At 39.4% G+C, this 20,770-nt stretch overlaps 1 protein-coding gene across 1 annotated transcript in view; it reads right to left on the reverse strand.

Annotated features, from left to right (window-relative positions):
* ERBB4 (erb-b2 receptor tyrosine kinase 4) overlaps positions 1-20,770 on the reverse strand; it is a 1,285,626-nt gene that overhangs the window by 228,891 nt on the left and 1,035,965 nt on the right. The window contains 3 exon segments of the mRNA XM_010861119.1: positions 11,620-11,718; positions 15,426-15,548; positions 20,462-20,594. Coding sequence (XP_010859421.1) covers positions 11,620-11,718; positions 15,426-15,548; positions 20,462-20,594 — 355 coding nt within the window.

Consider the following 20,770-nt stretch of genomic DNA (forward strand, 5'->3'; position numbering starts at 1 on the left):
TGGGTGCAAATGAGGTACTCTGGCAGGGGCTGCTCCTCAGTGTGTCCCAAAAGCTCCACTATCTGCTGGGCCCCAGTAGCTGTTGCCCAAGCGGGAGTGGGGTTCATCTGTCCTTAATCTTCTTTATGCCAAGGATCAGACCAATGAAAACTGTGAGCACAGGTCAGGTAGTTAGTAGATTTTCTGGCAGATTATGAAGGGGATTTCTCAGCACATTTTTCCCACTGCTTTTACCTCCCGTCCATCCTTCAGCTCTTCTCTCCTGGGACTTGAGCCCAGCCAAAACCCATGCTGCCTGGCTTCAGGACCTAATAAAGCATGTCTCATTCCAAAAAATCAGTGAGAGACACAGCAATAGGTAAGAGGTGCATTTGTTCAGATTCAGAGAGAAGCGTACTCCACAGGGTGTGGGCCATCACAGAGGACAGTGCAGTGGCCATGGATGTGCTGTGGCTAGTTCCCCACCCCAACCCCAACTGGGTGATTTCATATGCTAACGAGTGGGAGGATCATTCCAATTGCGGAATGTTGGACATTCCCCAATTATTTTGACAGTTTGTCCTCATTTTGACAGTGCCTTGAAACTGTCCTGGCACCTCTGGTGTGTCGCTTAGTTTGCAGATTGAGAATCAATGGGTTTAATTGAATTTGACTTGTCATCTTGGACCCATTTGATTTTAATTGGTTTCTGTTATGCACTTGGGTTATGTCATTCTTTTAAGCCCTGCCCCCTTCCCTCCAGTTTCATGCTCTTTTCCTGAGCCCGGGAAAATTTCCGGGCCCACAATGTTGCTTCTACAATCTTCTGGAGGGACAACTAGAAATCAGCTGTCCTAAGGGGAAAATACTGTATAATATCCAATCTCTCTAGATATCCAGGCCTTCATCTTCCATGTTTCCAACAACATGTGCAACAACAGCATCTCTCAGTGAACCCAGTAAGCCAGGTGACAGGCACACAATGCCTGCTAGAAGTCCACCTCCTGGCATCCCTTCAAGGGCAGTGGGGCATCCAGGGATGATGTTTGCCACTTTGGGAGTTAGCCCTGCAGGCCATTTGGCCCAAACCCTTGCCACCCTTCTAAAGCTACAAACATACCCCTGGATCAAATCTCCACTCCACTTTAATGGAACATCTGGTCTCTCAATTTGTTCTTAAGCCACTTACTAACTCCTACAACCAGGATCCTGCCCCCTTGTAGGCAACATTGCTCCAGCCTACTTATTATTAAAATACTCTTAATGCCCCTTACAGGACCAGATAACCCACTGCTTTGTCATTACTTCTGCTATTACCTGAGTTAGATCTATGACAATGAAATGTTTACCACTGGATACACTCTAAACTGCTCTTATGGAGGACTAGGAGAGGAAATCAATGACTTACATTCCCTCAGAGCAGTAACAAGATAAGGCTTAGGGCTGATTCACCGGGTTCCCAGTCTCAGGGCACAGGCTTGGATAGCTTTACATCACGATATCTATTCCCATCCGTGGTGGACAAATCAGCAATAAGTTAAGATTACAATCCCTTAATTCTACCCAGCACTGGTCATGCTGGAGACCTTGGGGACACCCAACTCCAGTCCAGGGGTCCCAGAAAGCCGACCTGCCTCTACCTGCCCAGGGATCTGGTCCTTGGAAGGATGTCATTCTTCAGCTTGCTCAGGGGTCTGCCAGTCCAGGGTTCCCAGGAGGTCGACATACCTCAACCTGCCCAGGGACCCAATTCTTGGGAGGCCAACATGCCTTGACCTGCTCAGGGATTCAATCTCCAGGAGGCTCTCATGCGTCAACTTGCCTGGGGATCTGCATCCTGACCCAGGGACAGCTGGCTCTCAGGTTGCAACAGTACTGGGTAGGATAAGCTTCAGAAAGACTCACCCCTAAGGAAGTCTACCCATGGAAATAGAAGGAAGCCTATTAGTCATGGAACTATGCCCGATCTCAGCAATAATTCAGGAGTCCAATGAGAATCCTGTTGCCTTTCTGGAAAGTCTAAAAGAGGCCCTCCAAAAGTTTACCAATCTGGACTTAGACTCTTTTGAGGGACAGGTGATTTTAAAGGACAAATTCCTGTCCCAGTGTGCATCAGACATCAGGATAAAGTTACAGCCCCAGAAGCAGGACCCTGCTGCCTCTTTAGATGAGATGGTCCAGACAGCCACCAATACCTTCTTTAACAGAGAACAGGGGAGGGAGGCCAAGGCCCAGGAAAGGGATAGAAGGAAAGAGATAAGCCATGCCCTCCAGGGAAGTGAAGTGAAGTCGCTCAGTCATGTCCGACTCTTTGCGACCCCATAGACTGTAGCCTATCAGGCTCCTCCGTCCATGGGATTTTCCAGGCAAGAGTGCTGGAGTGGATTGCCATTTCCTTCTCCAGGGGATCTTCCCAACCCAGGAATTGAACCTGGGTCTCCTGTATTGCAGGCAGACGTTTTACCATCTGAGCCACCAGGGAAGCCCCTCCAGGGAAGCCTTATGCAAACCCTGAGTATTTGAAGGAAAAGGTACAGGGCAAATGCCTAATCTGTAGACAGGCGGGACATTGGGCCAAAGAGTGTCCAAACCCTGAGAAGTCTCCTAAAATGGTTTGCTACAAATGCCATCAATTGGGACATTGGGTGGCACTCTGCCCTCAGGACCCACGAGCGCCAAGCATTCCCTCAGGATGGTTCATCAGTACTGAAGCAGCCCACTCCAGCCAGCCTGCCTGCCACAGATAGCCATCACAGGACTGGAGCCAAGGGTGCAACTTGGTAGATCCAAGAATTTCTTGGTTGACACAGGGGCTACCTACTTTGTCCTGACCTCTTCCTCCGGAGTCTTCTCCTTCCAAACCTGTACCATGTTGGGTGCTAAAGGAAAAACAATTACTAAAAGATTCACCCAAGCACTTAGTTGCTGGGATGGACAAATATTTTCCCACCAGTTTATGGTAGTCTCTGAATGTCCTACTCCCTTATTGGGAAAAGATATACTCACTAAACTGGGGACCACCCTTGTGATGGGAAGCTTTTTCAGCCCCTAGAGCTCTACAGCTTCTGTTACTACTTAGGAACCCATTACACTCTGTCCAATAGGGAGGACCAAAAGCTATGGGAGGACAAAATTAACCCCCAGGTGTGGGCCCAGGGGACTCCTAGATGAGCCCACCCTGCTGAACAGGTCATCATTGTCCTCTGAGATCCCACTCGGTTTCCAAACTGGAAATGATATCCCCTCAGAAGAGAAGCTCAGGAAAGACTACAGCCTCTAATAAATAAATTCCATGCCTGTGGGCTAACGGTCCCCACAAATTCACCGTGTAACACCCCAATCCTCCCTATAAAGAAAAAGCATGGGACCTGGTGAATGGTTCAAGACCTTCAGATCGTAAATGAAGCTATAGCCCTTCTCCATCCCACAATATTCAATCTCTATGTAATTTTGGGAGAAATCCTGCACAGTGCCAAGTGGTTTACAGTCTTGGATCTCAAAGATGGATTCTTTTGCATATCGTTGGCTAAAGAATCCCAACAACTTTTTGCCTTTGAATAGGAGGCTTCAGGAGAAAAACACCAACAGATGACTTGGACAGTATTACCTCAGGGGTTCAGAGATACCCCCAACCTGTTTAAGAAGGCTCTTAGCCAGGATCTCCTAGATCTGGACCTGGGACCTAATAGGAAAATATTAAAATATGTAGATGACCTACAAATCTGCTCTCCAGATGAGAAAAATGCCCAACAATATGCAATTCAGGTTCTAAACATTTTGGCAGAGAGGGGATATAAAGTCTCCTGTGCTAAGGCACAGATGGTGGAGACAAAAGTCACTTATCTGGGAGTTCAGATTATATATGGGTCCAGGAGGCTGTCCTCTGATCGAATACAAGGAATTCTCCAGTTTTGTGAGCTTTCCTGGGGCTAACTGGGCATATTAGAATCTGGATATCCAACTATGTTCTAATTGCCCAGCCCTTATATGAAAGCTTGAAGGGATGGGATGATTCAATCCCACTGATGTGGGGAACTCCTCAAAAGAAGGCAGAGACTACACTAAAACAAGCCTTAACTCAAGCACCTGCCTTGAGGTGGCCAGACCCAGAAAAAGCATTCCAACTTTATGTCCATGAAAAAGAAGGAATAGCTTTGGGATTGTTAACAAGGTTGGGACCTGAGCCCAGCCTGTAGCTTACTTATCCAAGAACTTGACCCAACCACCCAAGGCTGGCCTCCCTGCCTTTGAAATCTTGCAACTGTTGTAATCCTGATAGAAGATGCTTTAAAACTCTCTTTTGGGGACGAACTATTTTTACCAGCCACCAAGTGAAACAACTCCTAAATGGGAGAGGCCATTTATGGGTGTCTGATCAAAAAATCCTCAGATATCAAGCAGTGCTGATGGAAAATCCAGGCCTGACTATATCCCCTTGTGAGATTCTTAAATCAGCTGCTCTCCTGACTACCCCTGAGGGCTCTCTCCCCTGTCACTCTTGCCTATAACCTTGGACAACTGGACAAAATCCTGAGAGAGATTGTCAGAAGATCCTCTGACCAATCCTGAGGAAATCTAGTACACTGATGGAATAAGCTTTGTATTGGATGTAAAAAGACGAGCTGGATATGCAGTAGTCTACAATTTTGAGACCATAGAGGCTAAACCTTTGCCACCAGATACTTCAGTCCAATTAGCTGAGCTCATAGCCCTGAATCGAGCTTTAGAGCTGGGAAAAGGAAAAAGAGTGGCCGTTTACACTGACTACAAATATGCCTTTCTGGTGCTACATGCACATGCTGCTATTTGGAAAAAAAAGAGGCCACTTGACCACCCGAGGGTCACCATTCAAATATGGTGATCAAATCTTTAGGCTCTTGGAGGCAGTTCATCTGCCTGCTGAGGTTTCAGTATCCCACTATAAAGGACACCAAAAAGGGAGCACCGAAGTGGCACGAGGGAACCAAGTAGCTGATCAGGCAGCTAAGAGAGCAGCATTACAGAATAATGACCTAACAGGAATCTTAGTTCCACAGACTAGTTTGCCAGAAACTCCTTCACATCTTGAAGGTGAGACCCTTAAAACTAAGAGTGATGGCTTTCAAGATCATATGGGGTGGTTCCAAAAGGAGGGACTCCTTTTTCTCCCATTGGGAACCTCCAGTGAAAGTTGGTTAATTCCTTACATGCCACCACTCATCTGGGGAAAAGGCCCTCCAAAGATTACTAGAAAAGTCCTTCAGAGGAACAAGCCTCCAAATGACTATGAGGCAAGTGGTCTCCTCTTGTCCCACTTGCCAATTAAACACCCCGCAAAGAGCTTGAGGACCCCAGCTGGCCCAGCCCATCCAATGACATGGGACCTACCCAGGAGAAACTGGCAGATAGACTTCACCCAGATGCCAGTTTCTCAAGGGTATAAATACCTATTAGTCATGATAGATACATTCACAGGATGGATTGAAGCTTTCCCACATGGAGTGAGAAGGCTGAGGAGGTAGTAAAAAAAAACTGCTCCATGAAATCATTCCAAGATTTGGTCTACCCAGATCATTACAAAGTGACAATGGGACATTATTTACTTCTAAGGTCACCCAAGGGGTCATTAAAGCATTGGGCATTACTTATTATCTCCATCATGCCTGGAGGCCTCAGTCTTCAGGAAAAGTAGAAAGAGTCAACCAATTCTTAAAATAAGCAATAAAAAAGATAACCCGGGAGACCTCCCTGGGATGGAAGGAGGCTTTGGCAATAGCTCTCCTCTGCACCCACATTGCCCCTAAGGAACAGGTTGGTCTTAGTCCTTATGAGATGCTATAGGGAGACCTCTTGTTTATGTCAACAACCTCTTCCTAGACCCAGAGGCTCAGACTCTCTGGTCTTATACCATGGCCATTGGGCAATTCCAACAGGATGTATGCTTGTGGGGTGTCAACCAGGATCAAAAGATTCTAAAGAGTCACCACTATATGCTCCAGGGGCCCAAGTCCTAATTAACATCTGGAAAGATGGGTCCCCAAGGCTCAACTCCAGCCCACATGGAAGGCCCCTACCCTGTAATACTTTTTACTCCCACAGCAGTCAAGATACCAGGACATGACTTCTGTATTCACTATTCCTGAGTCAAGCCATGGAAGAAAACAGAAAAGGACACTCAATACAGCTGTGAGCCCCTAGGAGATCTCATATACCTATTCAGAACTACAAATGAGTGCCATTCTAATGAATACCCCCAAAATTAAGTTTCTGGGGATAAGATTTCTCAGCTCTAAAGAGTCAACACAGCTTGGCAGGGGTTGTACTCCAAAACAGACAGAAGATAGATCTCCTGATCCCTGAAAAAGGAGGAACTTGAGCCATCTTGAATGAGATGTGTTGTTTCTGGGTAAATACCTCCAACATGAGTTTGAGTGAACTCTGGGAGTTGGTGATGGACAGGGAGGCCTGGTGTGCTACAATTCATGGGGTCGCAAAGAGTTGAACACGACTGAGCAACTGAACTGAACTGAACTGAAGTTAAAGAAAGTCTCATGTCCTCAAGAAAAACATTCAGACCCTACAGGATCTCAAAGAACAAGCTGGGGAGTTCATGGGGTAGCTGCATTCTCTTTGGGGGATCTTTCTCGTGGTGAGGGGAAATTTGGAGTTGGCTAATGCTCCTACTAATCCTTGTTATCACAAGGATGTTATCAGCATCATATTGATGCTGCTTATGAGTGCTCCATGTATTATCAACTGTCTAACCCATTTTGTCTCTGCCCAGGTCAACAAGCTACAATATGCAGCACCAGTTCAACAAGGATGTATATAAAACTATAGCCAACCAGGGAAAATATCACTCACCCTTAGACGGACACCGCTATAAGGACTCTGAGGCTTGAGACTAGCAAGAGGGGGAGGCCCCATGCCCCTCACCAACCCAGTTCAGCAGAAAGTAGCCAGAGAAACCTTGATGCCCCTATTCCCAAAGAACTGGGCCTCCTACCTCTTAAGGGGAGCAGGTTAGGTAGTTATAATAGGAAAAAGGAGTCCAGAAGGTCAGAGGCTAAAAGACAAAGAAGGGAAAAGCCTGTGAAAATAGAACAAAGGAAGGTCCAAGGACCTCAGGTAAAACAAACAGCCCTCTTGGCTAGCCCAATTTACATAGGGCAGGCTCAGGGATGAGGAGACAAATGTATAAAAGGGGAAGACTAGAAGATTTGAGGCCTCTCTTCTCTTCTCTTGACTTTTGGGTCCACCTGTCCTACTCCTCAAGGGTGTACTATCCTTTGTTTTTCCTAATAAAACTGAGATGTAACACTGATTCATCCTTCGCTTCAAATTTTTGCTGTGGTGAGACAGAACTGAGGAAATTACAAACTCCCCCGACACTTCATATTCATAAATGTACACAGTTTCTTTACAAAAGAAACTTTATTTTCCTCCTATAAAATGATATAAAGCGTAGGCACACATGCACACACTCACACACATATACCAATACATATCTACAGAACCAGTTTTCAAAAGAGATATGTAGCATGGACGCATTTACTCTTGTTTGAAAGTTATCCTTGGAATGTTCTCCCATAGGGCTGTACTGACTTTCTCCTGCCTTCCTTTGCCCAGTGGCTTTCTGTTGCTACTGAAGCTTGTTTTGCCACATTCAGCAGGTAGGGCATGCAGGAGAATAAATGAATAAATGTGTTTCTCTTCCAGTATCCCTCAATCAAAGACTGACAGCTGGAGTCCTTCCATCACCTCCCTTGAACTTTAAGGAGAGTAACTCTGAGGCATATGTCCTACACGAGCTGCCAGAATCTCTCCAATGGAAAGAAACTCCAGTCACTCATGATGGCAGTTGGTTTTACTGATTCCCCTTTCTCATTTCCATTTCTCCTTACTGATGAGTCCCTCACCTCCAAAATAAACTACTTTCACTCAAATCCTTGTCTCACGGTCAGCTTCTGCTTCTGGAACAACTTAAACTAAGACATATGCCAAAAATGACTTTTAACTTAAAAAGTGTGGGAATATTTGCAATTTCAGCTCAATTCTTAGGTCCAAATTACAAACAGTTTTGCTAACAAAGACCTTTTTATTGATATGTTATTTAAGCACTTATAATGCTCTACACACATGACAGATGAGCTAAAAACTTAGGTACGAAGAGTAGCTATGTGTTTGAATTAAAGTTATACCAGTCTACTTAAAATGCTTAATTCACCGTTAATTTTGCCAGTTCAGCTGTGTTTTAATCATAAGTTGAGAAAATGCTTGCTATCTATTGAAACTCTGCCAATAGCAGTCCATCAATCTGTTAATCTTCTAGCAACTATTCAGCAGGTAGGAAAAGTACAGTCAAAATATTTTCCCTCATTTCTTTTTTTTTTTTTTTCACTTTTAATAAGATCAGACTATTTAGAGTCTGTTGGTCACCAGATCCATCAACTATCTAGAAAAATGATTCCTTTCATGGCTCAATCAGAGCCTCATCTAAATTTCAGCAGAAATCTATGACTTCAAGCTGCCATCCCTACTTCTGTTTCCATGGGAATAGACTTCAGATGAGGGAAAAGAAAAAATGAATGGGGTTAGGAGCTTTCAAATAATCATTCAAAATCATGATGAGGTTTTCAGAGCTTCTTTCCTAGGTGATTATTCTGTAGCCTCTTAACCCCTTTTTGCCAGTCTGTTTCCATGGAAATATGACAAAAATGGCTATCCAATTCTCCAGCAGAGATTATTAGCATTCTTGTGAATTTCAGCTTTGGCTGCAGTCTAGACTGAGTAAGATCTTTCTATACCAGTTTTACATATTAACCTACACTGTGTCTACACATTGTCATTTTTACTTTGAAAGTTCCTTTCACAAATTTATACTGTGACATTGCTGAAAAAGTCTTCAGTTTTACATATTAATATATGAATCAACTGCAGAGAGTGTCAGAATTTTTAGAGTGCAGAAGGAAGAATATTTAGTTACTGGATTCAACAGATGTTAGATAGGTGTTGGTAGATATGCAACAAAGATCATTTTTAAAATATTTAGCAATCGGTAAGACACAGCGCTGAAACTAAGCAGGACCCTGTGGGGCTCCTGGGCCTGGGAGCCTTTTTGCTCAGCCTCCACAACCTTGCCTGAGTTCTAAAAGAGAGGTTCAAACAGTTGCTAATCAGAGAAGGGAGGAGATGCAGAGACAAGGGAGGAACAGCCTAGAAAAAATAGTGTAGCCTTGGGGCAGGGCCCTGTTTCCTCTCAAGAGATATACATAACAATATCTTTGAGCTCTTTACAGAACTAACTTCAGTCACTCAGTCCGTCTGATTCTTTGCAACCCCACGGACTGCAGCACACAATGCTTCCCTGTCCATCACCAACTCCTAGAGCTTGTTCAAACTCACGTCCATCGAGTCAGTGATGCCATCCAACTATCTCATCCTCTGTCATCCCCTTCTCCTCCTGCATTCAATATTTCCCAACATCAGGGACTTTTCCAATGAGTCAGTTTTTCGCATCAGGTGACCAAAGTACTGGAGCTTCAGCTTCAGCATCAGTCCTTCCAATGAATATTCAGGACTGATTTCCTTTAGAATGGACTGGTTGCATCTCTTTGCAGTTCAAGGGACTCTCAACAGTTTTCTCCAACACCATAGTTCAAAAAAGAACTAAAACCTCCAACAAATGGAAGAGTAGCATTCTTCATTCCAGATAAAAGGAACTCAAAACTTTCAAGAGAGCAACTGAGGCCCTATTAAAGGAATGCAGCCCCAGCATACACCCTAATTTTATCAGCAACTCCACCCTTAAACCACTGCTATAAAACTCCTCACTAAACCATCCAGGGTTGGGACAACCAATTTCAAGAGTGAAAACCTGCTTTGTTCCCCTCTGCCTTGCAAAGCAATAAGCTATTCTTTTCTACTTCACCCAAGCTCTGTCTTGGAGATTCGATTTTGCACTGGTACAGGCAAGCAGGGGCTTTCTCAGGTGGTCCTAGTGGAAAAGAACCCACCTGCCAATACATGAGACTCAGGTTCAATCCCTGAGTCTGGACTATCTCCTGGAGAAAGCAATAGCAACCCATTCCAGTAATCTTACCTGGGAAACACCATGGATAGAGAAGCCTGATGGGCTATAGTCCATGGAGTCATAAAAGAGTCGGACACAACTTAAGGACTAAGGTACAATAACACTTTGAGCTTTTGGCAATCAACAATAATAAATAGAGCTTTTGGCATCAGCATCAATCAATCAGAGCAACTGGTTGGTTTCACTAAAATTATCAGCCCTATTATACGAAAACCAATAACTTATTAAAAGTAGACCTATATAAGATGGTCATAGCATTATACCCAAATTATCCAGCACCACGAAATGAGCTCCTATAAAACTTAACAAAAGAGCTTACAAGAGAGAAGGATAGAAATGCACAGCAATTCATCTTTTTAAAAATCAGAGTGCATATACTTTTATATAAAGGTCATTTGAAAATCAAAATCATTCTTATTACTGAAGACATTATGCTAAAGTTAGAGAAAGGATCATATGGGTCTTTGATAGTACCCCTGGCAAGATACCTTGTGTTGAATGTAAAAAAATAACAGCATGCTACATATCAAGTCTCATCTGTCGTATCTTCTGAAATTTGCTGAACAGTTCAATCTAGAATTTTTGCTAGGGGAAATCAAAGTTCTGATTGACCTTATAAAGTACACTTACTTTTCAGAACTCTCTTACTATTCTATGAAAAAAGTGAAAGTCAGACTGGGGCCTGCCAGGCTCCTCTGTCCATGGGGATTCTCATGGAAAGAATACTGGAGTGGGTAGCTGTTCCCTTCTCCAGGGGATCTTCCCAACTGAGGAATCGAACCTAAGCCTCTTTCATTACAGGCGGATTCTTTACTGTCTGAGCCACCAGGGAAGCCCAAGAGTACTAGAGTGGGTAGACTATCTCTTCTCCAGCAGATCTTTCTGACCCAGGAATGGAACCAGGGATCTCCCACATTGCAGACAGATTCTTTACCAGCTGAGCTACCAGTGAGCTATTCTATAGTTGGAGCATTTTACCTATGAGGTCTTGTCTTCAGAGTTTGAATTGAAAAAACTAAGTTTCAATGAGCAATTATCTGAGTTACTAGGTTCCTAATTTAAATTTAATGGCAACTATCGAAACTAATCTTGATTGATGTTTTCAACTAAACAGATGATAACAACAATAAAACAAAACAGTCTGGTTAATTTTTCAAATCATCATCACTACTCTCAAATGCAGTTTGGCACAGTGCTTAAACACACGGCCCTTGAGAGCAGGATTTGGTCTGCAGGCCAAACCTGGCCTTCAGCTTGCTCGTGTAAATAAAGTTTTACTGGAACACAGTCATACTCATTCCTGCACTATTTTTTTTAATTGTCTATGGCTGATAATTTACCAAAAGGAGAGAGCTGAGTAGTTGCCACAAAGATCACATTGCAGGAATAAGCTGTAATATTTATTCTCTGGTCTTTTAAGCAAAAGTTTTTTGATCCTTGTTCAAGTCTTTAGTTATAACATTATGCCATTACAAGAGAAGACAGTTTGAAGTTAGAGTCTTTTTTTTTTTAATTTTAAAAGTAGTCAATAATGGATAAAAATGTGATCGCCTGGTGTCTGTACTTACATCCATAAATTCCACATTGGCTTTGGGACCAGTTGTTTCATTAAGAATCTTAATAGCCACAGGAATCTTCACTGTTTCTCCTTCAGGGACCCAAATACCCTTTGTGGGGAAAAAAATTTCACATTAAATCTATATTAACACAGATACAACATTTAGATCAGACACAAAATTTGATTTAACCAGTTATGTGCTTTCATTACCAGAAAATGAATCAAATATGTATTCTGCTTTCAAGGTGTTTACACTATTATAAAATTCATTTGTATACACAAAAAAAGCTTTAAACAGTTAAAAAAAAAAGAAAGGAAAAATCATTGAAATATATATAAAACAATATTTGACTTGGATGATATCATCAATTTCTTATGACTTTGAGAAGGCTGTTCTGATTTTTGAACTTCAATTGTCTTATTTGCAATTTAGAAGACTGGGCTATGTAATGTTAGTGATTCTTCTCAGCTTTAATATTATCTAATTATTCTGCAACTAAAAATACAATAAGATAAAAAAGCACATTCTCATGCATCAAAATTCAGATTGATTTAAGAACTAATGTTCTAAGGTGACTTTTTAAGAATTAGTTTTAAAAGGCAAGTACTAAGGAGTATTGAACACATATTAATTTGTCTATATTCTTTAATACTATGTATGTACCAAGGCTTTTTATTATTTCTAAAGTAATATAAAATATTTACATTAGTCATTGCGAGTTTTCTTTTCCTATAGAAATACAATATGAACAACATCTATGTATTGTGGGAAAGTATAAAATAGGTAGAGTTTGATTAAAGTATAATGTTATCTTAAATAACAGCATTTCTGGGTAAATAATTCCACCATTTAACTGAGGACAATGATCCTGATAACATAGGAATGCATGAAATATACAAGAACATTTTTTAAGTGTATCCTTCCAAAGGCATACAGAAACAGATATGAGTCTACATGTAAAAAAATATCTCAAATTTTAATTTATTAGCCTTGACATTAAAAACATCTTCTAAGGACAGTTTTAACATTAAAATGAAAGGAAGCGAACAGTTCCACTTCTTGATTTTCTTAATATCATTTGCTTGTAATTATAAAGATTTTTGAAACTTTTTCACGTAGTACTTCTATGCTAAAATGTATATATGTTACCCAAAGTGGTAATAACATAAGAGAGGATAGAAACATAGGAATTATTAAAAAGTCAAAATAATAAAGAAAAAAAAGACTTAAACCTTTAGAAGTGAATTTAATAGTGAATAGGGAAATCCATCTGTCAAATGCAAAATAATAGGCCAAGCTTCCTATGGTACAATTAAAAAAAAAATTATTAATGTAGAAATAGAGGGGAAAAGCCCAAGGCTTGATTTCTTATTGATGGTACTAAAGTGGAGAACAGGCTTACCATTACTCAATAAAGTAACCTGAGAAGCGGTTACCTTATAAAGATACATAATCAATATGAAAATATATCTAAAGTATACTTTCAAAATAAGAAAATAAATTCACTATAAATTAATTTTCACTGCTTTCAAAATAAGTATAGCCATATAGTCATTATTTCCTAGGCCCCATGGGATCAAAATTCAACTATGTTGATACCTATGATATTGGTTCAAATAGTTTATGTTTAAGCACAGCATTACTCCAAGCAGATGGAAAAATTAACTGGTAATTGGCTAGGCAAATTTGCATTTCTGTGGTCAAGAATAATTCTTTATAGTTTAAGATAGCATGTCCTCGTAAGAACTAATAATTTTAATTAATACTTAAGGTCAACCATACACACTATAGGAATAAAATTTAAACATACTTATGGAACTTTCAAAAAGCTTTTAATAGAAGTAATTTCAATAAGTGTACACCACTCTTGGACAATGGGAAAATAAGTGTTGCTAATAAAACATTATTAATAAGGCTTTATTATTAAATGTCAAAATAATTAATATTTTTCCCTGCTGAGGTTACTAGACAACATTTGGTCTTGAGTTATACAGTATTCATGATTTACAATAAAATTCAATTTCCAGACCATATCATCTTTAAAAACATAAGGGTGATTATATGCCAGGTACATTTCAACATTGAGTTACTTTTAAAATGGAAGTCCATATTTTTCTAACGTGATATAATTAAGAGAAACAGATAAGATAGTTTGTGTCTCTGAACATACAAAGATTTTGAAGACCAGAAAGTACCAAGTCAGCTAATAATTTTAAATTTAACTGAACAAAATACACAGAACAGGAGATTTAGAAACATTTGCATTTGACCATAGAAATAAAATTTTATTTTAAAGAGATGAGATTATTTTTGGTAAACTCAGGAGAGAAAATTAAGGTTTATATTCCAATCATTAATAACTTCCAGTAAATAATTCTGCTTTTAATATAAAAAAAAACATTTTAAGATACAAAATTCTTAAGATCTGACATATTTTAGCTGATATATTCTTTAAAATGTAAGCTTGCATATCGCTTTAAGAAATTTGTCAAAGCAAATTTTGGTAATTGAAGTAATGGACATTACAAAAAGGATTTAGTATTATCCCAACAGAGTCTCTTATTCTTGTTATTTACAATTAAAAATAAATTTCACCACAATTAACCTTGAGCTTGGCCTTTGAATTGGTTTTGTAATTAAGTTAAATAAGTAAACATACAAATGCCTTCATTTGAACTCTCCCTTTCCAGAAATATCTCTCTTATTTAAAACCCATGATGTTACCGTCTCCTTCTATCTAACCTGAACTTTACAAAGTCACTTTTTTAGTTTGCATGTAATGGTGAAGACATTAAAACTGGAAATTATCTGTTAAATTATAAATGTTATAAGGTAGGCAAAAAAGTGCTTTAGAAACTAGTTTTACTAACACATCAGTGTATTTCTGTGTGTTCTGAAGAGATGGGCTAGTAGGGTCCTGATGGATAGGTCTTTGGATTGTTGATTTAAAAAAATGCACGTGAGAAGTGCAACGAAATTTTATTTGGGGCAAAATGAGGACTGAAGCCCAGGATACAGCACCTCAAATAGCTCTAACAAACTGCTCCAAAGAAGGGGAAGGTCAGTATTTATGTGATTTTGGTGGAGAGAGAGTACATGCAATTGAGCACGTTTCCAGAAGATATCTGCTAGTCTCATGAAGCCTTTTGCTAGTCATGAGTAAGTCATCACTCTGAAGCATTTTAGTACTTTTCTACGTACGAGGAGATGTAAGAATTGGGTTCATAAAATCGGCTCCTGAAAATACCTACCTGAAGACCTGTTCTGCCAATTTTTCCCTGAGCACAGAATGCCTCATTTCTGTTCTCCACCCTAAACTCCTTTCAGGGGATGCTGAAAATCAGCAGCACATGATTTAATGTTTGTAGAGGTAAATATCAAGTGTCCATGGCAAGTGCCAATTTGTAGTTGACAGGATCAAAGAACAGAAGAGAAGAGCAAAGAAAGAAGAGCACATTGCCTAAGTCTGTCTAGGATATCTCCCTGTGTAGGGGCAAAGGTAAATGGGTTGGATCTGGGTATTCCGAAATAAGGACAAATTTGCCAAAGGCAGATGATATCAAAAGGAGCTCAGAAGAGACTGAGAGGGCTTTGCATCAGTATTTCCTGCTTTTTCATGACTGTCTCAAAACCAGCTTGGTCAATAAAAATTAATGAATTCATTTGTGTAGCAACTTCTCAATACTATAAAGATTCTTCTCACAGAATATTAAAAAGGAAATTAGGTTGGCTAGAACAATAACTCTGGCTATTATTTAAAACAAGTATGAAACAAAACTGAAACTAACTGATGGTATGCGTTATTTTTTACTTACTTTATAAACAGTTCCAAAAGCACCTGAGCCAAGTACTTTCACTCTTTTGAGCTCAGTTTCTTTCAAAATACGAAGTTGAGCTTGATTGGGTGCTGTGCCACTGGGAGTTAAGGGTTCTACCAGCTACAAAGCAAAAGAAAAACAAAAAATACAGGTTATACAACTTTAAATCCAATAATCAGTGTTCCTCTCTCTTTCTGTCTGGTTTGCTTTCTCACACATAAAAAACACACACAAACCTATTTTATATCAACAAACCATATGTATATAAAATGTATCGCTCAGCATTCCTCTAACCCTACTCTTTCTCTTTTGATGATCTTCACCTGGGTGAACACAAGTAACAAGTATGTACCTTGAGGTCTACTAGTCTAAGGGATGTTTTTTTCCCCATTTTTTATAGAGATCTAGAGACTAATATGGAGAAGGCGATGGCACCCCACTCCAGTATTCTTGCCTGGAAAATCCCATGGACGGAGGAGCCTGGTGGGCTGCAGTCCATGGGGTCTCGAAGAGTCGGACACGACTGAGCGACTTCACTTTCACTTTTCACTTTCCTGCATTGGAGAAGGAAATGGCAACCCACTCCAGTGTTCTTGCCTGGAGAATCCCAGGGACGGGGAGCCTGGTGGGCTGCCGTCTATGGGGTCGCACACAGTTGGACACAACTGAAGCGACTTAGCAGCAGCAGCAGCAGCAGCAGAGACTAATAAAGGGCTTTTAATTCTACTTCATGTTCCTTCTTCTGGACAACTTCAGCTAAGGTTCAGAGATTTTACTTATTCAACTGTACTCTATCAAAGTTTTGTTTTGTTTTTTTCACTTCAGGAAATTTAATACAAAAATAAAAAAATTTTTAATTAAAAAAAGCTACCTTTTCTTTTTTTTTTTAAGCATATACTATCTTTACCAAGGAAGTCAGGGCAGATACATAAAAAAAGAAAAAACAAGCTAGCACAATGTCAATAAACAAACACAGTGTTTCTAAATTTTTCATGTACGTGTAAATTACTGGAGGGTTTTGTTAAAATGCAGATTTTGGTTCAGTAGGTATGGATTTGGGGCTGAAATCTTCATTTTTATAGAACTCTAGAAGATGCCTCTTTATGATGTTGCTCCTTGAACACATTTTAAGCAACAAGGCCCTAGAATACCTTCCAGGTAAAAAATTGTAAAACTCTATGAATTGATTCTAGATCATAAATGAATGCTACGGAATGAAGAGGAATAAAATAACAAAGGGAGAATGAGGTTTGCTTTTTTGGCTTCCTCAAAGGAGGTAGACTTTAAAACTAGTCTTGAGATAATAAACATGGATGGACATGGGGGAGGACACTGTCACTAGGGACAGGTTAGACACAGCCTCAAGAAGGAAGACGGCACGGAAGAGACTAACGCACAGAGAGGGACAGGTCTGAAAGCTGAGATTACGGTGGGCGATGCCAGATCCGGAAGGGGGCTGGTTATGGCCCAAAGGGGTAAGATTAGGCTGATGATTTTAGATGTCATGGTTTAGATGCCATTCCCAGAGAGAATGGGTAAGCAGGAGAAATGTATGTAAATGTGTGCCAATTTCTTATGTGAAGAACAACAACAGTAACAAAAATGTAGACAAAAGAGAGACTCCAGATACTAAATAGTCTATACTGAATGTTAAAATTTTAGAAATTTATCTATGCTTGAGGGAAAAAGCAAGTGAGACAAATAAGAGCTTCTTCTTTTTTTTAAAGTTAATAAAGGAACTAAACTTTACAAATAGCTTGTTCTTTCTCAGCATGAGGAAATACTTAAGGGCTACTCCTACTCACATTGTCTTGAAAACCACCACACTATTTCAAAATGTCTGTTTACAAGGCTAACTGCAGTGTGGTCCTCCAACTTGGTTATTATTATAATGTTCCTGTGAACATCACAGTCTACTTAATTAGCTGAACAGGATCATGAATATAAGTAACAGTTAGGAATAGTTAGCAAGAATTTGGGAAAAATGATAAAAAAAATCAATAAAATTAGGCTTTTTTTTTAATAGTTTGACAATGCACTGCTATTTCATTTTCAAATTTAAATTGTAATAATGCATATAACTGCATGCAAGTCACATAAATCTCAGAAAGAACCACACAAGTCTTTATTAAACCTGAACACAAAATCTCCTGCAGAGGATCCTCTTTATTTGAATCCTGCTGTGCAGAATTTGTTTGGTAGATTTTGATATATATACTTTGTGTGTAATAAGAAACTTTTATAAATTATTTCTTAAATCACATGTAAAAGTCATACAGAAATCATATGTAAATTTGGGAACTGGATTTTTTTTTGCACTTTGGGTTAGATACACTTAACATATATATGTGTGTGTGTGTGTGTGTGAACTCCATATATAGACATGGGCCTCCCAGGTTGCCCTAGTGGTAAAGAACCTGTCTGCCATTACAGAAGACATAAGAGATGTGGGTTTGATTCCTTGGGTTGGGAAGAGCTCCAGGAGGAGGGCATGGCAACCCATTCCAGTGTTCCTGCCTAGAGTCCCATGGACAGAGAAGCCTGGCAGGCTACAATCCATAGGGTCGCAAGGAGTCTGACACAACTGAAGCGACTTATCACATAGCATATATAGACCTATACTATGCAGTACTTTCATATTTTGAAAATGTCATAATTCTACCTGATACGTTTAGTCCTCTGCAATTTTCTTAAGTATCATTCAATTTTTTTTTTTACAAACACATTTTTCCCCAGGAATTTGAGCATTATATTATTAAAAGAAGCATAGTTTTATTTTGTGATGCAGTATGATAAAGTTTAAATCTGTGGGTTTTTACACCATTGCTGCCACTCATAAGCTTAGAATGCAACTTACCCTTCCTGGCCCTTCATTTCACATCTGTAAAGTTGGTGTAGCAATAATTACCTTAGAAGATTGTTAAAGGATAAAACAGTATATAGCATAGATGAAAAATTTTGGAACGTTATCTGCCATAATATAGGCAACAAATCTGTCACTTTAAGAGATAGGATTGTCTTTCATTAATATATTTTTAAATTACAACATCTACAAAACCATTAAGCTTATCTGCATTTCAATAAATGTATGTTAAACAAAAGATTTCTTACTTTTATGTATGCAACAGAAAAATAGACACTGTGGGGGAAAATGATTTGGGGAAAGTGTATCAGTTTTAAAAACCTTCCAACAGCACATCAGATTTTAACGACTTTCACCTCTGAGGCAAGATTTCTTGCTTCAGTAATTGAAAATTTAAGTTGATCCTCTTAAGAATTCCTCTTCTGTTTAGATGGTAGAAAATCATAGTTATTTACTTTTACTGAGAGAAATATGGGAATTCAACAATAATCTAATTTTGCCCTAAGTGATAACTTTCTATTTTAAAAAAAATAGAATATACTTACAAAACCAATTAGTGTGCATTTATTTAGTAATGAAATGCCAATTTGATGGGCATTCTTAGAAAGCACCGTATTAATAAAACAAGACAAACAACTCTTTCATAGCAATGAGCCTTTCCTACACAAGGTTAAGAGACAGAATTTGTCTTCTATTTATTCAAGAATCTAAATATCCACTGCTATACCAAACCTTCCATTCTTCTTCAACTCTAGTTTATTTACTTCACTTTTCAAGATTCTCTCAGTGACTGTTCCAAACCGGCCATATGAGAGAATTCTGCCTGCCAAACTTATTCATGTTCACATGTACAAAGCTGAAAGTGGTCAGTTGGGTCTACTGCATCATCCAGCTTAAGTAGAAATTGTTACTATGTTCACTCTGTGTCTATAACTGACTACTTAATGCTTGAATGAGTCTATTGACAAGACAGCCCATTCTAATCTCAGATAACTTCCATCATTAGAAAGTATTTCCTTACATGTAGCTCTATAGTAGCTTTCTGAAACTGTCACATATTTCTTCTATCTAGATTCAACTTCTAGGGGGAAAGAGCTAAAATTTAATTCATTATCAGTGTGAGAAACTTATGAATGAACAAATATTCCCATTCCTGTCAGTGTTAAGAGGAAGTCAGACTGTTACACTGACAGAAAGCAATCTCAGAGAAGGCTGTCTCAGTACAGATTTGCTCTCAATTGTTCAGACAGGCATGGGTATGTGTATCAGGAGACAGAGGTAGGATTTAAGTTGAGAAAGCTATGGTAACACACATTCTTCTGCAATTGCTTTCCCTCTGATAGCCTGTATGCTGAAAATGATCATCTTGCATGCCAGAAAACTCAGTGTGGCAATGTAAAAGAAATTATAATATTTATGGATAATTTACATATTCACAATAAGTAACATGCACAATATTAAATGCATAGTGTGGGAAGGTCTAAGCTTTATCCTGAAGCTCGTCTTTTCACTGATGTTATGAGATTGGTGGCTACCCACTGAATGACCCTTAATTAAAGCATAAATTGTTTGCCGATCTGGCTTTATTTTAGCCAAAATAATCCTATCTCTTGCTAACATTTTTCTCATTCTGTTACGAAGATATCTTCTTACTCAGATATTTTCTAGATCTCCTACTTTGATATCCTAGAGTTTATTAATGGACCCCTGGCCCCCAAAGAAACAGATCTGTCTTTTCCCAATATGATAATTTCCTTGACTCTTGCTATTTGCCCTCTTTAAGTCATGAGCCTGCCTTGACTACATTTATTATACACTCTGATTTTTCATCAACTGTGTATAATAGAAAGTAGAAAATATTAGTCGCTCAGTTGTGTCCGACTCCTTGTGACCCCATCATCTGTCCATGGAATTCTCCAGGCAAGAATACTGGAATGGGTTGCCATTCCCTTCTCCAGGGGATCTTCCAGACCTAAGAACTGAACCCGGGTCTCCTGCATTGCAGGCAGATTCTTTATACTCTAAGCTACCAAAGCATACTATAAAAACGTAAATCCTCAGCAGAAAACCAAATAGAATTTTCACTTGGATTAACAACTGAGTATCATAAAAACCTTCTAACTCTAATGAAAGTCCTTAAACACATGAACAGAAGAAATGAACATCTCACCTCTGTTTCCAGGAATCTTCTTAAGGCCCTTTTCTTTTTGATGCTCTTCCTTCGAGCATAAACTGCAAATGTTAGGCCCACAATGACCAGGATGAAGAGCCCACCAATGACTCCAGCTGCAATTAGAGGAGTCCTGCCAACCAGAATGGAAAAGAGAATAATAAAAGTAAGAGAGAAAAGACAGAAAAAGAGGAAAGGATGGTTGTTTACCCACATATCACAAGTCTAATCAGTTAGAAGAAACACAAACAAAAACGCATTACCTTTTCTCATGGTAAAAACTACACTTTTTTTTTTTTTTGCTTTTTT

This window comes from Bison bison, unplaced genomic scaffold, assembly GCF_000754665.1.
Source record: "Bison bison bison isolate TAMUID 2011002044 unplaced genomic scaffold, Bison_UMD1.0 scf7180017864471, whole genome shotgun sequence".
Taxonomy (NCBI): Eukaryota; Metazoa; Chordata; class Mammalia; order Artiodactyla; family Bovidae; genus Bison; species Bison bison.